Raw genomic sequence first — 22,260 nt, forward strand, 5'->3', positions numbered from 1 at the left:
TTGACACTTAATTCTAGATTTCCCAGATGAACTGAAGTGCATTGCTGTGTCTTGTCATACCTTGCTTTAAGTAGCTTTTAATATATTTTAGTTGGTATAGCTTTGTTGTTATTCATATTAACAAATCTGAAAATATGTCAAATTACATATTTTTATGACCACATAATGTTTTAAGGGCACCTACTTGTTATAAAATCATATTTTGGATAAATGTGGTAAATTTTAGCAAAACCGTATTTGGTTTAGTCTTCCCACTGGAATTTATAGTTTACTTTGAATATTTTTATTAATAATTAACTCATAATTTTTATTTCAAAGCTCAATGACTATCATTTGAATATAACTTTGTCCAGTACAAAGATACTATAGCTGCCTTTAGTATTTTGAAGTCAGAGAGGGAGGTAGAGGCCTGTTTACCTAGGGCCTCAAAGGTCATTGGAATTTTACTTTTACTCTGAGATAGGAATCTGTTAGAAGGATTTGAACAGGTGATTAAATATGTTAGGAACTTTGAGGTTGAGTTGAGCTTCCAAGATGATTGAATGGTGGGATGAGTCTGTTGCGTAAGTAAGAATACGAATTAGGCAGGAAGATAACACATTCTGCATTCCTCACTGAATTCAGTAATAAATAAAAGTGTGTACATGTGATGAAAAGAAGGTGAATTAATGTGTGTGGTGATAGTTTTCAAAGTAGGTACGTTAGAGTTCAATAGTATTAACATACTTTAATAATAAGGCAATTAATAAAATCAGTAACAAAAATATTTTATCAGGTGGTTGTGAGACAACTTCAACGAGAAGTAGCTGATTCCCTTAAAAAATTAACTACATTAGAGTCTCCACCGGAAGGTACATCACGTTGTCACATTAATTTGGATGAGACACAGGCCTCAAAGAAGAAATTATTTCAAGTGGAAAGTCAAGTATGTATGAAATTTAACATGTCAACAGTTATTCTGCAGCTGATTGAATTATATAACATGTTTTAGGATACTAATTTTGGCAGAAGCTTTTGTGTTTTAATTGTAATTAATTATTTCCATTTTACTATGTTTATAATGTACTTTTCTTTTATATTGTGACTTTCATTCTACCATTTTGAAAAACCATTGTATACCTTTTCTCTTGCAACACATGCCCTTGGAAAGGTTGAGAATTATACATCATTCCTCACAGAAAATTGACTTTTCTCCTGTTAAACAGTATTTTTAAGTAATTTTTGTGTTGCTCTGATGAGGCATGCCAGATTAAATCAGAGGAGAATGTTTAATGGAATGTTCCAGAAGATTATCTTATTTCTTCACTTTTGTGAATGAACACAGAATCTGTGTCTATTTATTTCACAGATTCTAGGTTAACTTGTACAGAAAGGCCACTATACTAGTCTTTGAAATGTACATATTTTAGGTTAATTTACAAACTATTTGAAAAGTTAGGCATTTTCTTTATCTTTTATTTAAAATATACTATAAAACTGTAGAAATATTTAGATTTGATATAGTATGTACATCAAAAATTGAGAGTTGATAAAATTATCTTGGTCCTGCCATTGGATTTTAAAAACGGTTTCACTGATATAATTCACACATCAGATGGTTCAACCATTTAAAATGTGCAACTCAGTATTATTAGTATATTCACAGCATTTTCATCACCCTGAAAAGCAACCCCACATCTCCTAAGCATGACTGCAACCTTCCTCCATGTCTCTTCACCTACCCCTGTTATAGGCAACCACCATCTACTTTTGTCTCCACAGGTTGGCCTGTTCTGTGTATTTCATATACATAGAGTTATACAATCTGTAGTCCTTTGTGACTGGCTTTTTCACTTAGCATAATATTTTCAGAATTCGTGCACATTTTGGCACACACTGGTAGTTTATTTCTTCTTATAGTTAAATGATATTCTATTGCATGACTATACTGGTTTTCCATTCATTCATCAGTTGATGGATCTTTAGGTTAGTTTCCACTTTTTAGCGATTATGAAAAATGCTGCTGCAAACATTCACTTACAGGTTATTATGTGGACATGTGCTTTTATTTTCCTGCCATTGAACTTTATCCTCAGAGTTAATTGGGCAGATTTCAGCACTTGTCTTGCTCATGCTATCCTTTCTGCCTTTTCAGTTTCTGTTCATCTAGCCTCATTCATCAGACCTGGCAGACGATTTTTTGTTTCATGAATTTTTCTATGACTGTTCTGACTCTCATTGACCTTATGTGTTAGCAATTGTTGTCTAGTCTGTGCAGAAAAACTTAGTCCTTAATTTTACATGGCTTTTTTATGGAAGATAATTTTGTCTCATTATAAATGTGCTTAATGGGGGAATAATATATAATATGTATGCCACCTATCCTTGCATAAATTGAAAACATTTTAGCTTAGAAGATTTTAACACACAACGAAGTACTTTATACCATACCAATTATTTCTTCTTTGAGACTTTGACACAGTAAGGTTTATATTCTAAATGTATTTTTAGCAATTAAATATCAAGTCTAAACCAATGAGTCTAATAGAGGAGAATCGTTCAAATCCATGTTTATGTTTTTCTCACTATGAAAAGGAATCTAAATTGGCCTTTTTTCACTCCGCAGCCAGAACTGTATTTCTGGACTGCTACCAGTTTGTCAGCTGAACAGTTCTGGCTGCAGCTTGTCTGAGGAACCATAGCACAGCCCCTCAATCTGAGTGCTCAGCAGACGGCTTGTGAAGGCAGCACCACAGCAACAGTTGCTCAGAGGGAACTGATTCAGGAACCTCGATTTAGCAATAGAGCCTAGGGTTTTCCAGCTCAGTGTCTTTAGCCTGTCTCTGCTGGTCATGTCAGTTACACACTATTCAATCCAGGAGGCGCTATTTACATTGTAGTACATACATAGTCATTGCCTACTGAGTCGCACAGATGGAAAAGTCAGTTATAAATTTTATGCCCCCCATTTGCTGCAGCTCTCAGTGGTGAGAAGAATGATTGAGTGCAGCTATAGGAGACTAGTTCCATTGGCATGCCATCTGCCTAACATACACAATTTTGTTAAGATATACAGATAGAATTATTATACTAATAGCAAATATTTTATGTAGCTCACTATGTTCCATGTGCTCTTCTAAGGGCTTCATGTTAGTCCCCAGTTAAACACCTGGTTGGGGGAGGTGACTCATGCCAGTAATCCTAGCATTTTAGAAGGCTGAGGCAGGAGGATCGCTTGAGCCCAGGAGTTTGAGACCGGCCAGAGCAATATAGTGAGACCCTGTCTCAAAAAAAAAAAAATTTAAACACTTACTGAGGCATGGTGGTGCATGCCTGTAGTCCCAGCTACAATGGGAGGCTGTGATAGGAGGGTCACTTGAACTTGGAATATTGGGACTGCAGTGAGTGGTGATCAAGCCTCTGCACTCCAGCCTGGGTAACAGAGCGAGACTCTGTCTCATAAGTAAAACGTTCTGTATAGATTCCCATAGAATTGAGTTAGACATCAGGCATAGAATTATTAGCCACTTGATGTCTGCCTTGAGTGTAAAACATGTAATAAGGGGCAGCTTTAAACCATTTCCATCAATAGCCTCTAACTTCTCAAGAAGGTTCTTATTTCATGAATTTCTAAGCAAGAGACTACCTGGATTAAGACATTTGGTGGATACCATTTTGAGATGAGGAATCTCAATTGGGAAGCAGGGAGACCTCTGCTTGACTGGAGCTGCCAATGATATAGTTGAGTGTCCCCCTGAAAGAAGCTTTAGAACAAGACTTTCATCATGCCACATCTCTATGGAAAAGGAAATTCTTTAAAAGAAAACAAAGGCAAACAATTGATAATCTGATTCTCATGGGAAAGTTTTCATTATAAAAGAAAACAAGGACTGGGTGCCATGGTTCATGTCTGTAATCCCAACACTTTGGGAGGCTAAGGTGGGTGGGTTACCTGAGGTCAAGAGTTCAAAAACAGCCTGGCCAACATGGTGAAACCCTGTCTCTACTGAAAATACAAAAATCAGCCAGGTGTGGTGGTGTGCACCTGTAGTCCCAGCTGCTTGGGAGGCTGAGGCAGGAGAATCACTTGGACTCAGGAGGTGGAAGTTGCAGAAAGCCAAGATGGCACCACTGCACTCCAGCCTGGATGACACAGTGTGACTTCATATCAACAAAAAATGAAAAACAAAGAAAAACAGTGTATACTGGTCCAAAAAAGAAGAAAGAAAGAAAAAAAGGACAAAGTATACTGGTCAGTATTGTAACAGTGAGATAGGCCCTCTTTGAGATTAGAAAATAACAGTATTCTCAAAGTAGCATCAATAAGAACCAATGTAAAATAGACAAGATTCACTATCTACAAAAGTCATCTGCACCAAGTAGCAACGTATGAGTGTGTGGTTGAGAATATGGTCTATAATATGTGTCCTAGAAGGAAGAGGCCTCAAGAGAAAGGTCAGAGCTGGACATGTAGATTAGGGAATCTAGGTCAAAGTTTTGAGGTTTTTCAGAGTCCTGAGAGAATTTAAAAAGTGAAATAGCATCCGGGTGTGGTGTCTCATGCCTTTAATCGCAGCACTTTGGGAGGTCAAGGCAGGCAGATCATGAGGTCAGGAGTTCAAGACCAGTCTAGCCAACATAGTGAAATCCCGTGTCTACTAAAAATACAAAAAATTAGCCAGGTATGGTAGCACATGCCTGTAATCCTAGCTACTTGGGAGGCTGAGGCAGGAGAATCACTTGAACCCAGGAGGTGAAGGCTGCAGTGAGTCAAGATCATGCCACTGCACTCCAGCCTGGGTGACAGTGGGAGAGTCCATCTCAACACAAAAAACAAAAACTAAACAGAACAAAAACCAAAAAGGAGTAGAGCTGAACAACACAGGTTGCTGCATTTAGAAATGAAGTGGGGTCAGAGGAGCAGAGCGAGCATTTGGTCACCGCTCGCAGTTGCTGCTGAGTAAAGCGGAGTAAAGTCCTTGACGACCCTTGGAGTTTTTAATTGGAATTATTAAAAATCAGATTTCAGTATAAAAAACACAGTAAGTGATGAAAAATAGATTTCTGGATGAGACCACGTGTCATAGAGTCCAATGGAAGGGGAGAAACAGGGTAATAGAAAAGCCACAAAAAGTAGACAAAAGTTGTGCTTTTGTTTATTATAGAAAAAATAAACTTTATTTAAAGAGAAGTGGTTAAGAGAAAGAGAAAAACTGAAACCTATGGGTGAATACTTAGAATGACAGTATTTATCTCAGCCTGAAGATAGATGAGGATCAAAAATGTAACAGGAACTAGATAAGAGTTTTCTAAAAATCGTGTTAGTAAGACATAATTTAAGAAAACTTGGAATATCTTAAATATTAATGACAATGTTTCTAGAGTATCTTTAAAAACTAAATGTAAATATATAACTACTACTTTTTTTTTTTTTTTTTTTTACTAACCCTTAGTATTTTATGTGTAAAAACCCTCATTTGTAACAAAGATTTTTGGCAGTTTAAATTTCAGAAAAGATAATGATGAAAGTATGAATCATTTTTAGCAGTATTAAGAAAAATTACTATTTTTGAAATCTGCCCTTCCTGGCATCGGGTTTATAAAATGCACTTTATACACCTGCCTAAATAAGTATTACTCATCCACTTATGAGAAAAATATTTGAGATAAAAGAGGGTCTCTAGATTTTACAAAAATAATTTTAAACATTTTTTTTTAAGACTGAAGAAAAAAAGGAAGAATTAAGAAAACTTGTTGAGTTAATATCATCACTGGAATGTAATGTGAATCGAGTAAGAAAGAAAAATCATGAATTAGAACAAGAGGCAACTGGGTAAGGTTTTCCTATTGTAGAACATGTTAACCATTTATTAATTGATTTAACTCTAATTTTACTTGACTAAAACCTAGATACAAATTCATGTTACGTCTGTATTTTCATAATTAAACGAATTCTATTTTGAAATGTATTTTACAAGCTCACAACACAACTTTATAGGCATCTGCGTCGTGGGGGCGGGAGTCAGCTGAGCTGCTGGGGCAAGGTGAAAGTTTTTTGAAGCCAAAATATTATACTTACTTTATTTTATTATTATTATTTTTTTGGTGGAGAACAGAGTCTGGCTCTGTCTCCCAGGCTGGAGTGTAAAGGCCCGATCTTGGCTTACTGTAACCTATGCCTCCAAGCAATTCTCCTGCCTCAGTCTCCTGAGTTGCTGGGATTACAGGTGTGTGTCACCATGCCTGGCTAATTTTTGTATTTTTAGTAGAGACAGGGTTTTTCCAAGTTGGTCAGGCTGGTCTCGAACTCCTGACCTCGTGATCTGCCCGCTGCAGCCTCCCAAAGTGATGTGAGCCACCGCGCCTGGCCACTTACTCTTTAATGGTTTTGAAAACAATGACAAAGCCTTGGACAAGTAATGTCAAGTACACTCTTCATTATCTAGCTTGAATTTTGATTTCTGAAGATATTTTTGCTGTCTGTGGTCATTTTTTCTTCCCTTTGTAGTATCCTCTGCTGCATTCAAATTCTTTAAAGACCTATTTGTGTCATTCTTTAACATCAAAATTTACCTTGATATGTAGCTTATATTTTGTTTCTGCTTCTTTCTTTTTCTTTTAGATATAAAACATATTGGAAGTTTACTCATTTTACACGGTACCTCCGTTGTATACATGAAGTATACATGTTATAAAACTTCTGTTTTACATAAATAAATTTCATATATATAAAAATATATGTAAAACCTAAAGAAAAAGTAAAATGAGCATTCACGTTTTGATCACTTTTTTTTTTTAATGGAATGTGTCTTTGAAGCCCTGAACACAGCTACTTCTCTATTTATTTACTGAGCACTTAAGTTTGTTTTTGAATCTAATCGACATTTTTCTGACATTGCCTTTCTCTACATGGTTTTGTATCTCTTTCATTTTGTTGACATCATGTCAGCAAAGATCTCTAGATCTCTTCTTCAAAGTCTTTAAATCATCACACGTCTCTCTGCCCCTTTCCCTTTTTCTAAAATGGCCTGTTTCCTTTTTCTCCTCAACTCAGATACTAAAGATGTTTTCTTCTCTTTTTCTACATTGAATGATCTCCTTGATGCTTTTTGTGTGTACTTTTTTCTCTTATAGACTGCGGTCAATGGGTGTCAAAATGTATTTTTGTGTCTTTTTCAAACATATGTGTTTTACTTTTTTATCTTGGTTACTCATCTCTGGGTTATGGCTTATATTTAGTAATAGGTTATTTTACTTAGCATACCAACATGGATATGAATAGTTTATTTACAAGAAGTGTAGTTAGGCCAGGTGTGGTGGCTCACACTTGTAATCCCAGCACTTTGGGAGGCCAAGGTGGGTAGATCATTAGAGGTCAGGAGTTCAAGACCAGTCTGACCAGCGAAACCCCATCTCTACTAAAAATACAAAATGAACCAGGCGTGGTAGTACACGGCTGCGATCCCAGTTACTTGGGAGGCTGAGACAGGTGAATCACTTGAATCCAGGAGGCAGAGGTTGCAGTGAGCCGAGATCACACCATTGCACGTCGCCCTGGGCAACAAGAGTGAAATTCCATCTCAAAACAAAACAAAACAAAATGTATGGTTATAATATCACTTTACCTGCTATATATGCCATAAATTATTCTTCATATTATTTATCTAAGATTGTAATTTCATATAGAATGCTTTCAAACTATGTTCAGTTGAAACTGAAAGGATCATAGCTTATAGATTTGTTTCTTTGATATGCCATAACATAACATCTTTTTAAACAATTATTTAATAGTTACTTTTAAAAATACTTGACTTACTAACTATGTACATTTTTGCAGATATAAGAAACTCCTGGAAAGGACAATAAATATGTTATATGTATTTGGAAATGAAGACTTTGGTTTCCATGGAGACTTAAAAACTGATAAACTGAAAATGGATATTCTGATTAAGAAGCTAAACCATAAGGTGATTTCTTTTAAAAAAATTATTTTATCTTAAGGTCTAGATTACCTGAGCAAGGCATGCAGGTGTGTTACATAGGTAAACGTGTGCCATGCCATGGTGGTTTGCTGCACCTATCAATCCATCACCTAGATATTAAGCCCCACAGACATTAGCTATTGATCTTGATGCTCTCCCTCCTGACCCCAACATGCCCCAGTGTTTGTTGTTTCCCTCCCCAAGTCCGTGTGTTCTCATTGTTCAGTTCCCACTTAAAAGTGAGAAGATGCAGTGTTTGGTTTTTTGTTCCTGCATTAGTTTGCAGAGGATAACAGCTTCAAGTTCATCCATGTCCCTGCAAAGAGCATGACCTCATTCGTTTGTATGGCTCCATAGTATTCCATGGTGTATATATACCACATTTTCTTCATCCCGTCTATCGCTGATGGACATCTGGGTTGATTCCATGTCTTTACTGTTGTGAACGGTGCTGCAGTGAACATACAAATGCATGTATCTTTATAATAGAGTAATTTACATTCCAACATACGGTAATTTTAAATCAGTTTTGGGATCAAAAATCACATAATTTGGGAAAATATTAATAATGAAAAAACCCAAATTCTGCCAAAATATGTTGAGAAAATAGAGGATAAATATACCTTTTCAGATTTTAAATGCATCAGGCTCTTAGTTAATCTTCCCCAGAACTGGGAAGACCTAGAAGGGGAGAGATTGGGCTACATTAATGAGGGCCATTTCAATCTCTTGGCCCTGCAGCGGCCATTTCAAAATATGTCAAAAATATATTTAGGGGTTAAATATTTTTATTTCCTTCAGCTTCTTCTCTCTGTGATGCTGGACCGGAATCGGGTTAGAAAGTGAGCCACATTATAAGAGTTAATAAAACCCATCTGATGAGATTTTATAGTTTGAAGTGTGTGATTCCCAGACCCTGTGGATAGAAATTGGAGCCAAAGAAAACAAGGTCTTATTCCTCAATATAAATCTCTCAGTGCTTTAAGCAGTGAAAGAAAGATTTTTCATTTAATTTTACTGAGTTGATACTAATGAAAAGAATAGTTTTCAAAACATGAATCCTTTTTTCTATAAAAAGGACATGCTGTTGATTCTCTTAGGCCTTAACCTCTGGCCAGTGATCTGAAACCAAGCAACATCTGTCTCCAGATCACTAGTACCAAAATCACTAGTACCAAATTAATTAGGGGTGGAGGATAACAGGTTTATTGAGAAATAATGAGCACACCATGCAATTCACTAATTATAATACACAATTCATTCACTTTCATATTTTGAGAGAGTTCTGCAGTCCTCGTTACAATCAATTTTAGAACATTTTCATCACCCTAAAAACAAACCCCACATTATTTAGCCATCTTCACTAGTTTCCCCTTCCTCCCTCAGCCCTAGGGAACCACCCACCTTCTTTGTATAGATTTGCCTATAAGCCTCTGAAATAAAAAGCAAGCGGTCTACAGTGACTGGCTTATTTCACTTAGCATAATTTTTCATGCTGCATCTGTGCTGTAGCAGGTATTGATGCAGAGTTTTTGCTCCTTAGTTCAGCTAAATCTGGGTTCTTCTGTCATGACCAGGAAAAATTAAGCACGAAGACACATTGAAGGGTGAGGAGGACAGAATTTATTAAGTGAAAGGAAAGTGCTCAGCAAAGAGAGGGGTCCTGCAAACAGGTTTCCACCTCACAATTGAATACCAGGAGCACATGAGCTGAAGTGGTCAGGCTCCTCCCCTGCATAAGGCGGGAATTCCTGGTGACTCCTCCCCATCCCGCCAGTGCTTGTAGGCCTCCAGTCCTCTGCCGGCATGTCCAGGCAAGACAAGTCCAGGTTCCCTTATCTGCACATAACATTGCAGAAATATCTATTCAAAATCTTTGCCCATTTTTTAAATTGGGTTATCTTGTTGTTTATGAATGGCAGACATTCTTTATATGTCCTATATATGTAAGTCCCTTATCAGATATATGCTTCTCAAATACTTTCTTCTACTCAGTGTCTTACCTTTTCACTTCTTGATACTGTCTTCTCAGGCACAGCAGTTTTCAATTTTGAAGTCCATTGAATCCATTTTTCCTTTGGAGTCATAGCTAAGAAAACACTGCAAAATGCAGTCACAAAGATTTATTCCAGGGTTTTCTTCTGAGGGTTTTATAGTTTTAGCTGTTACAGTTAACTGTTTTGAGTTAATTTTTAAATAAGATATCTGGTCCAGCTTTATTTATTTTTTGCATATGGATACCCAGTTTTCCCAGCACCATTTGTTGAAAAGACTATTCTTTTCCCATTCTGTTCTTTTGTTAACCTTGTATAAAATCAGTTGACTGTAAATGTGCAAGTTTATTTTTAGATTATCAACTCTTAGCTTGTTTATGTCTATTCTTATGCCAAGGCCAAATCAAATTTAATGAGGAGTTTTTTTCCATCATATTGCATATTACCAGATGTCTTATGTCATAATAAAAATTAAATGTAGTGGAATATCTTTAACTTCACTTTTTGTGTCTCGAAGATGTCTCTGGCCAGCTTATACCTTACTTAGTCTAAGACATGATGGGAAGTCAGGCTTACAAGACACACTTGATTTCTTTTTTTCTCCATTCCAACCTTTAGTCTCTTTTCCATTGCCCCACTCTATAGTTATATTTGCGGAAAGTTTTGATCACAGGATATGCTGACGTAGTCTAATATTTAGTGCATTATGTTTTGCTAATTCATTGTACTTCATAGAATCTTCCATAGCTGTCTACCATCCAGGAAGGAGAAGTTTAAGTCTGAGCTGCCAGCTTTCCTCAGTGGAAATCAAGTGAAGTCATCATCTTTCAGTTCGCAGATCCTCTTTCCACCTGGTAGCTGGTTCTCTTGGGTAGCATTGTGGCTAATACTTTTCTTGGTGCCAATCTTGCATTCACAGAAACCACAGTTCCCTGTATTGACCTCCTTTTGCTGAAACAGAGATGCACAGCTCTGCTTTCTAGCTCAGTAGACGATTCTTGGAATATAAAGTTTAATTCATTCCAAGAAAAAGTCTTAGGAGTGCAGCACTTCAAAATCAGGTAATGTTCAGGCAATTTATCAGAGACACGTAGTAGATTAGTATTTTGACTTTTGAAATTTCAGGATGTGCTATAGAGACACATTGTGGCATAACATAGAGATGGGATGGTCTTAACTTCTCCATACAAACAAGCCTGAAGTAAGGTGAAGGAGAAATTGCATTTGATGTCTTAGCACTCAAAGCGTGCTGTTTATTTTACTTCTTTGAAGACTAAAAATCATTCCATAATGTTCTCCTTATTTCCTCACTGAGAAAAGGAAAATGAAAATTGAACACTAGATCGATTAATAAATACTCAAAGCTTCTTCTTTTAGGATTTTAGTTCATTGAAATCAGGTAAATGTCTGATTTTGGTTATGTAACCAAGTATTTCTAGTTGTTTCTCAAATCATATGTCTTCTTGCTTCCCAGTCTGGTCTCCTAACTTGAGGGGAAATTGTAAGGAGACACCCTGGCCTTGTTATCAGAGCTCATAATTGAAGGGGGTTTTAGGAAAAGTTCCTCCTCAGCACCTTCTGTCTCTCTCCTGGTTATCTGCTGCTTCTCAGTAATGTTTGCCATCAGTGAATAAATCTCAACATTTATTAGATCCTACTTTAAAGGAGACTCTTTTCTGCTACACAAGTTATGTTTCCTGTTTTCTCTTTTAACCTTTATTTTTCTAACAATTACCCAGAGTTTTGTGACTTACAAGAAAAACATTTCATTTGTTCATGAACCTGTGGTTTGGAAAAAGCTTGGCCAGGAGAGCTTGTCTCTGCTCCCCTCAGCTTCTCTAGGAACAGCTGATCGTTTGGGGAAATGGAATCGTCTGAAGCTTTGCTCACCCACGTGTTTGATGGTTGATACTGGCCATTGGCTGGAACCTTGGTTGGGGCAGGCAGCATGAACACTGACCCTGGCACTGCCAGGCTCTCTTCGTGGCCTGATCTCTCTCACAATCTGGGGGCTGAGTTCGAAGGGAAAGCAGTCTGAGATAGGGAAGCCACATGGCATCCCTTTTACTGCATTCTATTCATTAGAAGGAAGTCAATAAGGTTGGCCCATATTCTGTTTTTAAATGGGATGAATATAGCCTCGCTTTTGTTTTAATTGACATGTGTGTGTATATATATATATATATATATATATATATATATATATACACACACACACACACACACACATAATTATGGCCATAGAGTGACATTTTGATACATGTACATAGTGTGTAATGATCAAGCTAACTAGCACATTTACTACTTCAGTCATTTTTCATTTCTTTGAATTATGAACATTCAAAATCTTCTGGCTTTTAAAAAACATACTATAAATCATAGCCATATTCACCCCACAATACCACAGAACACCGGAACTCATTCCTCTTATCTAACTGTAATTCTCTATCCATTAACCAGCCTCCCCTCTCCTACTTCTGTGAACTTTTTTGTTGTTGTTAAGAGACAGGACCTTGCTAGTGTAGTCTGGGCTCTGGGCAACTGTAGTCATCCAGATTGGAGACAGAGGTTTGATCATAGTTCACTGTAGCCTCAAACTCTTGGGCTCACACGATCCTCACACCTCAGCCTCCTGAGCAGCTGGGATTATGGGCATGCAGCACTGCACCTGTCTGATTTTTGACTTTGTAGAGATGTCTCCCTATGTTGTCCAGGGTGCACTGGAACTTTTGGCCTCAAGTGATTTTCCTGCCTTGGTCTTTTAAAGTGCTAAGAAATAACAGGCATCAGCCATGTTACCCAGCCCTCAGTTTTTCTTCAGCTCCCACACATGAGTGACAATGTGCAGTATTTATCTGCACTTAACATAACATCCCTCAGACTGATCCACGTGGCCACAAATAACAGGGTTTAATTCCTTTCTATGGTGAATAGTATTCCATTGTGTATGTGTACCACAGGATTTTGTCCATTCATTTGGTTAGTTGACATATAGGTTGATTTGATACATTAGCTGTTGTGAATAGTGCTACAATAAACATGTGAGGACAGGTATCCTTGTGATCTATTGTTTTCTTTTCTGTTGCCTGAATACCCAGTAGTGGGGTTGCTGGGTCCCTGGGCAGTCCCATTATTAGATTTTTGAGAAAAACTCGTGTTGTTTTCTGTAGTGGCTGCACTAATTTACCTTCCCACCAACAGCATGTAAGAGTTTCCTGTTCTCCGGAGCCTCACCAGCATTTGTTATTTTTATATCTTTTCAATGATAGCAATGTATTCAAATTGAAGCAAGATTATATCACATTGTAGATTTGTATTTCCCTGAGGATTAGTGATACTGAACATTTTAAAATTTATTTGTTGGCTATTTGTAGTTCTTTTTTCTAAAAACAAGTATAGTTAGATATTTTGTTCGATTTTGAACTCAGATTTTTTTTTAACAGTCAAGTTGTTTGAGTTTCTTGTACATTTTACATATTAGTCCCTTATCAGATGAATAGTTGACAATATTTTCTCCCCCTCTACAGGTTTTCTCTTCACTCAGTTGTTTGCTGGCCAGAAGCTCTTTAGCTCAATGTACTACCATTGGTCTATCATTTGTTTTTTCCTATGCTTCTGATGTCTTACCCATAAAAATCTTTGTGCAGACTAATGTCCTCAAGCATTTTCCCTATATTTACTTACAGTAGTTTGATAATTTGGGGCCTTACATTTCAGTCTTCAATTGATTATGAGTTTCTTTTTTATATGATGTTACAGAGGAAGCTAGTATCATTCTTCCCCATATGGATATTTAGTTTTCCCAGTGCCATTCATTTGAAGAGACTGTCCTTTCCCCAATGTATGTTCTTGACACCTTAGTCCAAAATCAATTGGCTTTAAATATGTGGATTTATTTCTGGGTGCTGTATTCTATGGCCTTTACCCAAAGAATCATGACTTCTTAAAATGCAATTCAAATTGTCCTGAAACATTTGCAGTCTAAGGAAAGGCTTATGGCATTGAATCCTTATTTATAGGATTCATTATTTTGTGTCTTTTTGAAATATGGTCTTTGTCTGTCATCCAGGCAGAAGTGCAGTGGTGTGGTCATAATTCACTGCAGCCCTGAACTCTGGGTACAAGCCATCCTTTTGCCTCAGTCTCCCAACTAGCTGGCTCTACATGCATGAGCCACCATGCCCAGATAATTAAAAATAAGTATATATATATACACACACACACACATACACACACACACACACACACACACACACACACACACACACACACATATATATATAGATATGGGAGTATCACTATTTTGCTCTTGCTGAGCTCAAATTCCTGGCCTCCAGTGATCTTTCTGCCACAGCCTCCTAAAGTGCTGGGATTACCGGCATGAGCCACCATCCCTAGTATAGAGTATTAAATTATTTTCAAAGTCTTATTCCCAGAGCCATTTATTGACTTTGGCCTAAATCACCCACTATGATATGTCTGACACCGTTTTGACATATTATGGGGAGTGAGGATGAGGGAGGGGGTTAGACACTTTTCACTGAGAGATCACTTAGTGCCATTGAAGGAGGAACAGAAATGTATTATCAGGAAAATAAAAGTCAGATGAAGTGCAAAAGTTCTCTGGAAAGATGATGACAGTAAAGCATATATTTTTGTGACTCATGGTAGCTTTAACTTTGCTCTTAAAATTCAGAGTAATTTAAGGCTTTACATTTGAAGAATGTACTGTGTTACAGATAACATTTTATTGCAAGTAAATACTTTTCAAAATTTGCTATTGGTTTTGTATTAGATTATTCTTAGTCTATATCAAACTATATTATTTTATTCATGCAGTTTGATGATCTTATGGCAGAGAAGGAAGCTGTATCTTCAAAATGTGTCAGTTTGGTGAAAGACAATCAAGTTCTTCAACAGGAGTTATTATCTATGAGAAAAGTACAACAGGAATGTGAAAAACTTGAGGAGGATAAAAAGATGTTGAAAGAACAAATATTAAATCTTAAGACACATATGGAAAACAATATGGTAGAACTTGGCAAAGTACAAGAATATAAATCAGAGCTAGATAAAAAGGCAATGCAGGCAATAGAAAAATTAGAAGAAATCCATTTACAGGTTAGTTTTTTAAATCAGGTAAGTTTATCTGTAATGTGCTTTCATTTATTTCACTGCAAACTGTATTTTGGATATGTATATATTGTGTTTCTTCTGCCTCTCTTGTAGCAATTTGCTTTGTAGAGTTCTAGAAAAAAATGGCATCTGTTTTTTCTTTTAAACATTTAAATTTCCATTATTACTATAACAAGATCAATCTTTCAGAGTAATGATTCTCACTATGGAGTCATTTGATGATTAAGACCAGTTGGCATAAGAAAAAATTGTGATTTAGAGATTATGTGATACTTTTAAATTGGTCTTAAGCTACATTGTTCTTTGATCACTTTTTAAAATTATGAATGCATTCTATTACTTCTTGTATGACCAGATTACATTAACAGTAACATAATTATGATTTCAAATTTGTATAAATCAGACTTAATTCTGAATTCAGTTATTAGTTTTTTTGATATTGCTGATAAATATGTTAAGCTCCAGCCTTTTTTATTTTTTTTTCTTTTTTTGAGACAGAGTCTTGCTCTGTCACCCAGGCTGGGGTGCAGTGGCCGGATCTCAGCTCACTGCAACCTGCACCTCCCGGGTTTACACCATTCTCCTGCCTCAGCCTCCCGAGTAGCTGGGACTACAGGCGCCCACCACCTCGCCCGGCTAGTTTTTTGTATTTTTTTAGTAGAGATGGGGTTTCACCGTGTTAGCCAGGATGGTCTCGATCTCCTGACCTCATGATCCACCCATCTCAGCCTCCCAAAGTGCTGGGATTACAGGCTTGAGCCACCGCCCCCGGCCCAGCCTCTTTTTTTTTTTTTTTTAACATATTCAAAATTGCTCTTTGAATCACTGACTCAAAATGAAAGGCAAAAAACATATGGTAATTAGGTTATAATTGTTTTAAAAATGTATTCTTTTCATTCATTTTAGACACAAGCACAACATGAAAAACAATTGGAGCAGTTAAGCAAGGATAACATGGCTTCACTAAATAAGAAGGAACTCATGCTTAAAGATGTGGAATGTAAATTCTCCGAAATGAAAACTGCTTATGAAGAGGTTACAACCGAATTGGAAGAATATAAGGAAGCCTTTGCAGCAGCATTGAAAGCTAACAATTCCATGTCAAAAAAAATAACAAAGTAAGTCAAAACATACAATTGTAGGAAATGAATTAAGCTCACTAATTTGTTTTGAAAACATAATTTTTAGTGAGATGGCTTCAGGAGATTAGTACGAAGTGAATGCTAATTTGATAATGTAATTTTGGAAAATAATGTTAGTAAATAATCTTACCTTTAAAATATTAGTCAAGGATAATGTCTGTCCCATTTCTAATTTTTATTTTTTTTTTTTTGCTTTTGTATGACTTTTTTCCTCTGAAAACTCTCATGTAGTTAGTCTGATCTGTTAGTTTTTGTCACTAAGTATTTTTGAAGCTTTATAATTCATAAAGCGATCTTGTTATAAAATTACTTGTCAGAGTTTCCCTAAATAGAAAGATTAATGAGTTTAATTTATTCTTCGGTAGATCACAACCTACACCCAAAGTGTCGAGTGGTACTGCTACTCTGGGCACAATCGTTTTTAATTGTGATTTTTAGTATTATCAATAGAGGGTGTCTCAAGAAAGACTATTTGTGTAACATTTTCAAGATGTTACAGAAAGGCATCCTTGTGAAATAGGGAATAATTATCAAGGAATTTAAAGAAGTGTAATTCACAAAGTCATTAAAAAGTAACACCTTGTTCAGCCTGAAGATTTGTGTGGAAGGCAGAAAGAACAAGCCCCCCACTCCAGTGCCTTGGTCACAGTGCTGGGGGCTAATTGCCTTCAGCGCTGCTTTAGTTCTTTTTATTCCAAGCCACACCATCTAGTTCTCCCCAGGAGCTGTTGCTCTGAGTTCTTCCTCAGTGCCAAATGCTTAATTGTTCCCAGATAATGGGTGAAATGTACAAGGGTGAAACCTAAAATTTCTTTACTAAACAGAACTATTCCTAGATTTTTTTTTTGTTCATTTTACAACATGATGTTTTGATATAATGATTTCCAGTGAAGTGGTTCTTATACTCCAACAAATCAACATATTCATTTTCCCGCATAGTTACCCTTTAAATACAAGTATTTCTAATGGAATCTTTAGAATCGCACAAGTGGAGCCATTTTAGAAAGCAGCAAGTTTCACCTGGTGAGCCGTGCATCACTGACAGCCGTTTCTCTCCCCTGTCTACTTTGTTTGAACTGCTTGTTCAGTATAAATTACCTTAGAAACACGGGTGCTTCTTTAGAATGATTTTACAATTATAATTGCTTACAACAGGTATGCTGTCACACATCTTCGGTGTGAAAACACCGTTTAGTGGGTACTTTGGTTTACTCTCAGGGCAACGTTTTAAAAACTGCAAGTCATTAAGAATCATTTAAGGAAAAATGAAATACTAAGCATTTGTCTTTGCTGTCTTTACAGATCGAATAAGAAAATAGCAATGATCAGCACCAAGCTCCTTATGGAGAAAGAGCGGATGAAACATTTTCTCAGCACTCTTTCTACAAGGCGAGACCCAGAGTCACCTTGTGTTGGAAATCTTACTAGTAGAGGACTCAACAGAAAATATGTTCCCCAAATGTCCATCAGAATTCCTACTTCAAACCCACAGACTTCAAATAACTGCAAGAACTACTTCACTGAGGTTAGTTACATGATCGTTTCTCTTTTGGCTTTCATTTCTCTAATATAATTCCTCTTTGTAATTTGGTGAAATACTGAGTTGTTCTGTTGACTTATGCATGTTAAGTAAAGATCATAATTAGCTATGTTAACACAGAAAGGAAATGGGAACTTTTCATTTTTTAATTCCCTGGAGCTCCCATTTTCAAGAGATACCCATTTCCTAGCTTTATTCAATACATGTGACTAAACTGACACATTTAAAATGTTTTTAAAAGCTGCATTTAAGTTAGGTTTTAGAAATTGCATGTTATTGCCTAATAACTGACGATATACCTTGAGATGCTTTGGCTTACTCTCTAATTCTAGTTTAGTTGCAGTGCATACTACCGCCTTTTTTTTTTTCTTTTCTTTTCTTTTTTTTAATACAGTGTCTCACTCTGTTGTCCAGGCCGGAGGGTCGTGGCACCATCTCGGCTCACTGCAACCTCCACCTCCCAGGTTCAAACGATTTTCCTGCCTCAGCCTTCCAAGTAGCTGAGACTACAGGCGCCCACCATTACACCCAGCTAATGTTTGTATTTTTAGTAGAGAAAGGGTTTCACCCTATTGGCCAGGCTGTTCTCAAACTCCTGACCTTGTCATCTACCTGCCTCAGCCTCCCAAAATGCTGGGATTACAGGCATGAGCTACTGCGCCCAGCCCATGTCACTTTTAAAGTTTGTTTGCAGCAGACACCACGGTGACTCATGCCTATAATCCCAGCACTTTTGGAGGCTGAGGCAGGTGTGTCACAAGGTCAGGAGTTCAAGACCAGCCTGGCCAAGATGGTGAAACCCCATCTCTATTAAACTACAAAAAAATATTAGCCGGGTGGGGAGTGGGCACCTGTATTCCCAGCTACTAGGGAGTCTGAGGCAGAGACTTGCTTAAACCTGGGAGGCAGAGGTTGCAGTGAGTCGTGATCACACCACTGCTCTCCAGCCTGGGTGACAGGGCAAGACTCCATCTTGAAAATAAAAACTTTTAAAAAAGTTTATTTGCACCATCTCAACTCTTCCCACCCATAATCACAACTGAATGATTGGCATCCAAACACTTTACCACATATGGATGTTTATTATTTAGTAGAATCCAATTTAATTGCATTTTATGAATTAAACAAAACCCTAAAATGTTAATTTCCTTTTTTATGTTAAAAGCTTTGTGCTTGGCCAGGCGCGGTGGCTCAGACCTGTAGTCCCAAGGCCTAGAAGTTTGGGACGCTGAAACAGGTGGGACGCTGAGACAGGTGGGACGCTGAGACAGGTGGAACACCTGAGGTCAGGTGATTGAGACCAGCCTGGCCAACATGATGAAACCCGTCTCTACTAAAAATACAAAAATTAGCAAGGCATGTTGGCAGGCATGTGTAATCTCAGATACTCGGGAGACTGAGGGAGGAGAATCACTTGAACCCAGGAGACAGAGGTTGCAGTAAGCCAAGATCATACCACTGCACTATAGCCTGGGTGATGGAGACTATCTCAAAAAAAAAAAAAAATCGGTTTGTGCCATTCTCACATAAGAGTACGTCCTCTGACTATAAAAATCCTGGAAGAAATCCTAGGAAATGCTCTCCTGGATATCATGCTTGTCAATTAATTTATGGCTAACTCCTCAAAAGCAACTGCAAGAATAACAAAATTGACAAGTGTGATCTAATTAAGCTAAAGGGCTTCTGCACAGCGTGAGGAACTATCACTGGATTAAACAGATAGCCTAAATAATACAAGAAAATATTCACAAACTATGGATACAGCAAATGCTTATTATCCAGAATCCACAAGAGACCTAAACAAATCAACAAGCGAAAAATAAATAACACCGTTAAAGCTGGGCAAAGGCCATGAACAGACACTTCTCAGAATAACATATGTAAGTGGCCAACAAACACATTAACAAATGCTTACCATTGATAATCATCAGAGAAATGCCAAATAAAACATCAGTGAGATACCATTTCACACCAGTCAGAATGACTTTTGTTAAAAAGTAAAAACATATATATATAAACATATATATATATATGTTGGGGAGGCTGTGGAGGAAAGGAAACACACACTGTTGGTGGCAATATAAATTAGTTCAGCTGCTATGGAGAGCAGTTTGGAAATTAAGTACTAAGAATGACCGTTGCATGAAGCAACCTCATTACTCTACTAGGGGTATGCCTAAAGGACAATAAATCATTGTAACATAAAGATGCATGAACATGTGTGTTCATTGCAGCACTATTCAAAATAGCAAAGACATGGAGTCAATCCAGGTGCATCCAAGGTAGATTGAAAATCCAAGCTAGATTGGAGAATTCCATATATACAATGGAATACTTTGCAGCCATGAAAAGAACAAAATCAGGCCCTTTGCAGCAACGTGGATACGGCTGGAATCTACTACCCTACTCAAACTAACACAGAAACAGAAACCAGATATCTCCTGCTTTCACTCATGTGAGAGCTACACATTGGGTGCACATTATCATAAACATGGGAATAATAGACACTGAGAAATAAGAACGGGGAGGGACAGAGTGGGCCAGGGTTGAAAAACTACTTATTGGGTCATATGCTCACTACTTGTGTGATGTGTTCAATTGTACTCCAAATCTTGGCATGCCTCAATATACCTTTGGAAAAAACCTCCACAGGTACCACCTTAATTGAGAATACAAACTAGAAAAAAAAATTAATAAAAGAAAAATTTACCATAAAAAAGTTTAGTATAAGTAGAGAATAGAAATTTCTTTTTAAGATAAAAATTTATTGGAGTAAAAAAACAGATTAAACTTTTATAAAGGGGAGAGTTCTGCTAAGAATTTCAAAGTAATGCATTCATTGTAAAAGATGACTTTAATTTTCTTTTTCTTTTTTGAGAAAAGGTCTCACTCTGTTGCCAGTCTGGAGTGCAGTGGTGCAATATTGGCTCACTGCAACCTCCAACCCCTGGCTTCAAGTAATTTTCCTGCCTTAGCCTCCCAAGTAGCTGGGACTACAGGTGTGGGCCACCACGTCTAGCTAATTTTGTATGTTTAGTAGAGACCAGGTTTCCTCATGTTGGCCAGGATGGTCTCGATCACCTGACCTCGTGATCTTCCCACCTTGGCCTCTCCAAGTGCTGGGATTCCAGGCATGAGCCACCACACCTGGCCATTGTTTAACCTTTGTACTAATAAACACCACCTTTCTAAAATTATGTCTATGCAATAGACCAATATTAACTGTGTTTTTGTCCAATTACTCTAAGCAACATTACACAGATACATCCTCTGTTATCTAAATTAAAATAAGTAGAAAATTTACTTTATGTATGTGATTATTTTTCTTTTGAAGCAAACTTCAAGTTATGTCTAGTCACTAAAAATACTAAAGACCACAATTTGTAAGTGATATATTATTTTCATGATAATGTTTTTTGTTTAACTTAAACATTATTATTATTTTCACTTATTTTAGATGGAGCTGGACTGTGTAGAACAAATAATTAGAGAGACAAAGAGAAGTATGTTACCAAAATTTATTCCTTAAATTTAGGTTTATTTTAGAAATAAAATTTAATAACAAATGGCATTCCTTTTCATTGTTGGGTTAGTAGATACCATCTTAAGTATTTTTCTCTTATGCACATCTAATGAAAGATATGAAAACAAAAACTTCCACAGAGAAGACTGTCCTTGTGCACCATAAATTCATCACATCCCATAGCTTCAAAAATTCCCAAGAAGTCTATGCATCTCTTTTTCACTGGATCTACACTTTCTTAAGTTTTTCCATCCTCATGGAACTGTCAGCCAGCACCCTGAAACGATTCTCAGAAAACAAAGGCATCATCAAGTTCTCAGGGTTTTGGTAGAGATTGAAGGCCAACAGATGTCAAATTCATTCAGAAATACTTAGCTGAGCAATAACCCTTCATAGGCAGTCACTTGACAAGTGACATTTTAAATCTCCTGTCATTTACTGTGTCATTGGCTTATGTCTGTTCTCAGGAAAAGTTCCAACTTTTTCACCATGAAATAAAAACACCCACATCAATGTGATTCCTGTCAAGTTACTCAACCTTGTCTCTCACCACTTACTGCACTCTGCCCTTTGCTCTAGCGCCAAACTGGACGGAGCGGAACTCTGCAGGGCTCTTCCCCACCTCAGGCTCTTTGCCTGCACCTCTTCCCTCTCTCTGATGAGCTTTTCCTTGTCCTTCAGGTATCAAGTTATATTATCGCCTCCACCAGAAAGCCCATGATATTGACATAAAAGTGGGATAGAGGACCCTTCTGTGTGTTCCAGTAGTGCCCTGCTGTATACCTCTTGTGTATCCATGACTCTATATGGACATTGTCTTGTCTGGTTTTTTTGGGTATAGCTTATGACTGTTGGGAGGTGGACCATACCATCTTCATCTTGAAATTCTAGTGCTGGTTCTAGAATCTTAGCACGTGTCTGTTGAGTAGATGAATGAAGAATGAAAAAGCTCTGATATTTAAAC

At 37.1% G+C, this 22,260-nt stretch overlaps 1 protein-coding gene across 1 annotated transcript; it reads left to right on the plus strand.

The window, feature by feature from the left end:
* The first annotated feature begins 534 nt into the window (after nt 1-534).
* Nucleotides 535-22,039, plus strand: LOC114675684 (ankyrin repeat domain-containing protein 18B-like). The gene is made up of 7 exons (XM_077949129.1): nt 535-563; nt 7,817-7,946; nt 14,795-15,076; nt 15,998-16,209; nt 17,536-17,758; nt 21,231-21,276; nt 21,978-22,039. The coding sequence occupies exons 1-7, from the start codon at nt 535-537 to the stop codon at nt 22,037-22,039; spliced, it is 984 nt and encodes a 327-aa protein (XP_077805255.1).
* Nucleotides 22,040-22,260: the final 221 nt, after the last annotated feature.

This window comes from Macaca mulatta, chromosome 10 (genome assembly GCF_049350105.2).
Source record: "Macaca mulatta isolate MMU2019108-1 chromosome 10, T2T-MMU8v2.0, whole genome shotgun sequence".
NCBI classification, from domain to species: domain Eukaryota; kingdom Metazoa; phylum Chordata; class Mammalia; order Primates; family Cercopithecidae; genus Macaca; species Macaca mulatta.

What these genes read in the sequence shown, in the direction of transcription:
- LOC114675684 (XM_077949129.1), top strand. Translation starts at nt 535, where the DNA reads ATGATTGAATGGTGGGATGAGTCTGTTGC. An exon ending in TGGTGGGATGAGTCTGTTGC is followed by an intron (nt 564 to 7,816) that starts GTAAGTAAGAAT and finishes ACATTTTTGCAG; the next exon opens with ATATAAGAAACTCCTGGAAA. An exon ending in ATGTCAAAAAAAATAACAAA is followed by an intron (nt 16,210 to 17,535) that starts GTAAGTCAAAAC and finishes CTGTCTTTACAG; the next exon opens with ATCGAATAAGAAAATAGCAA.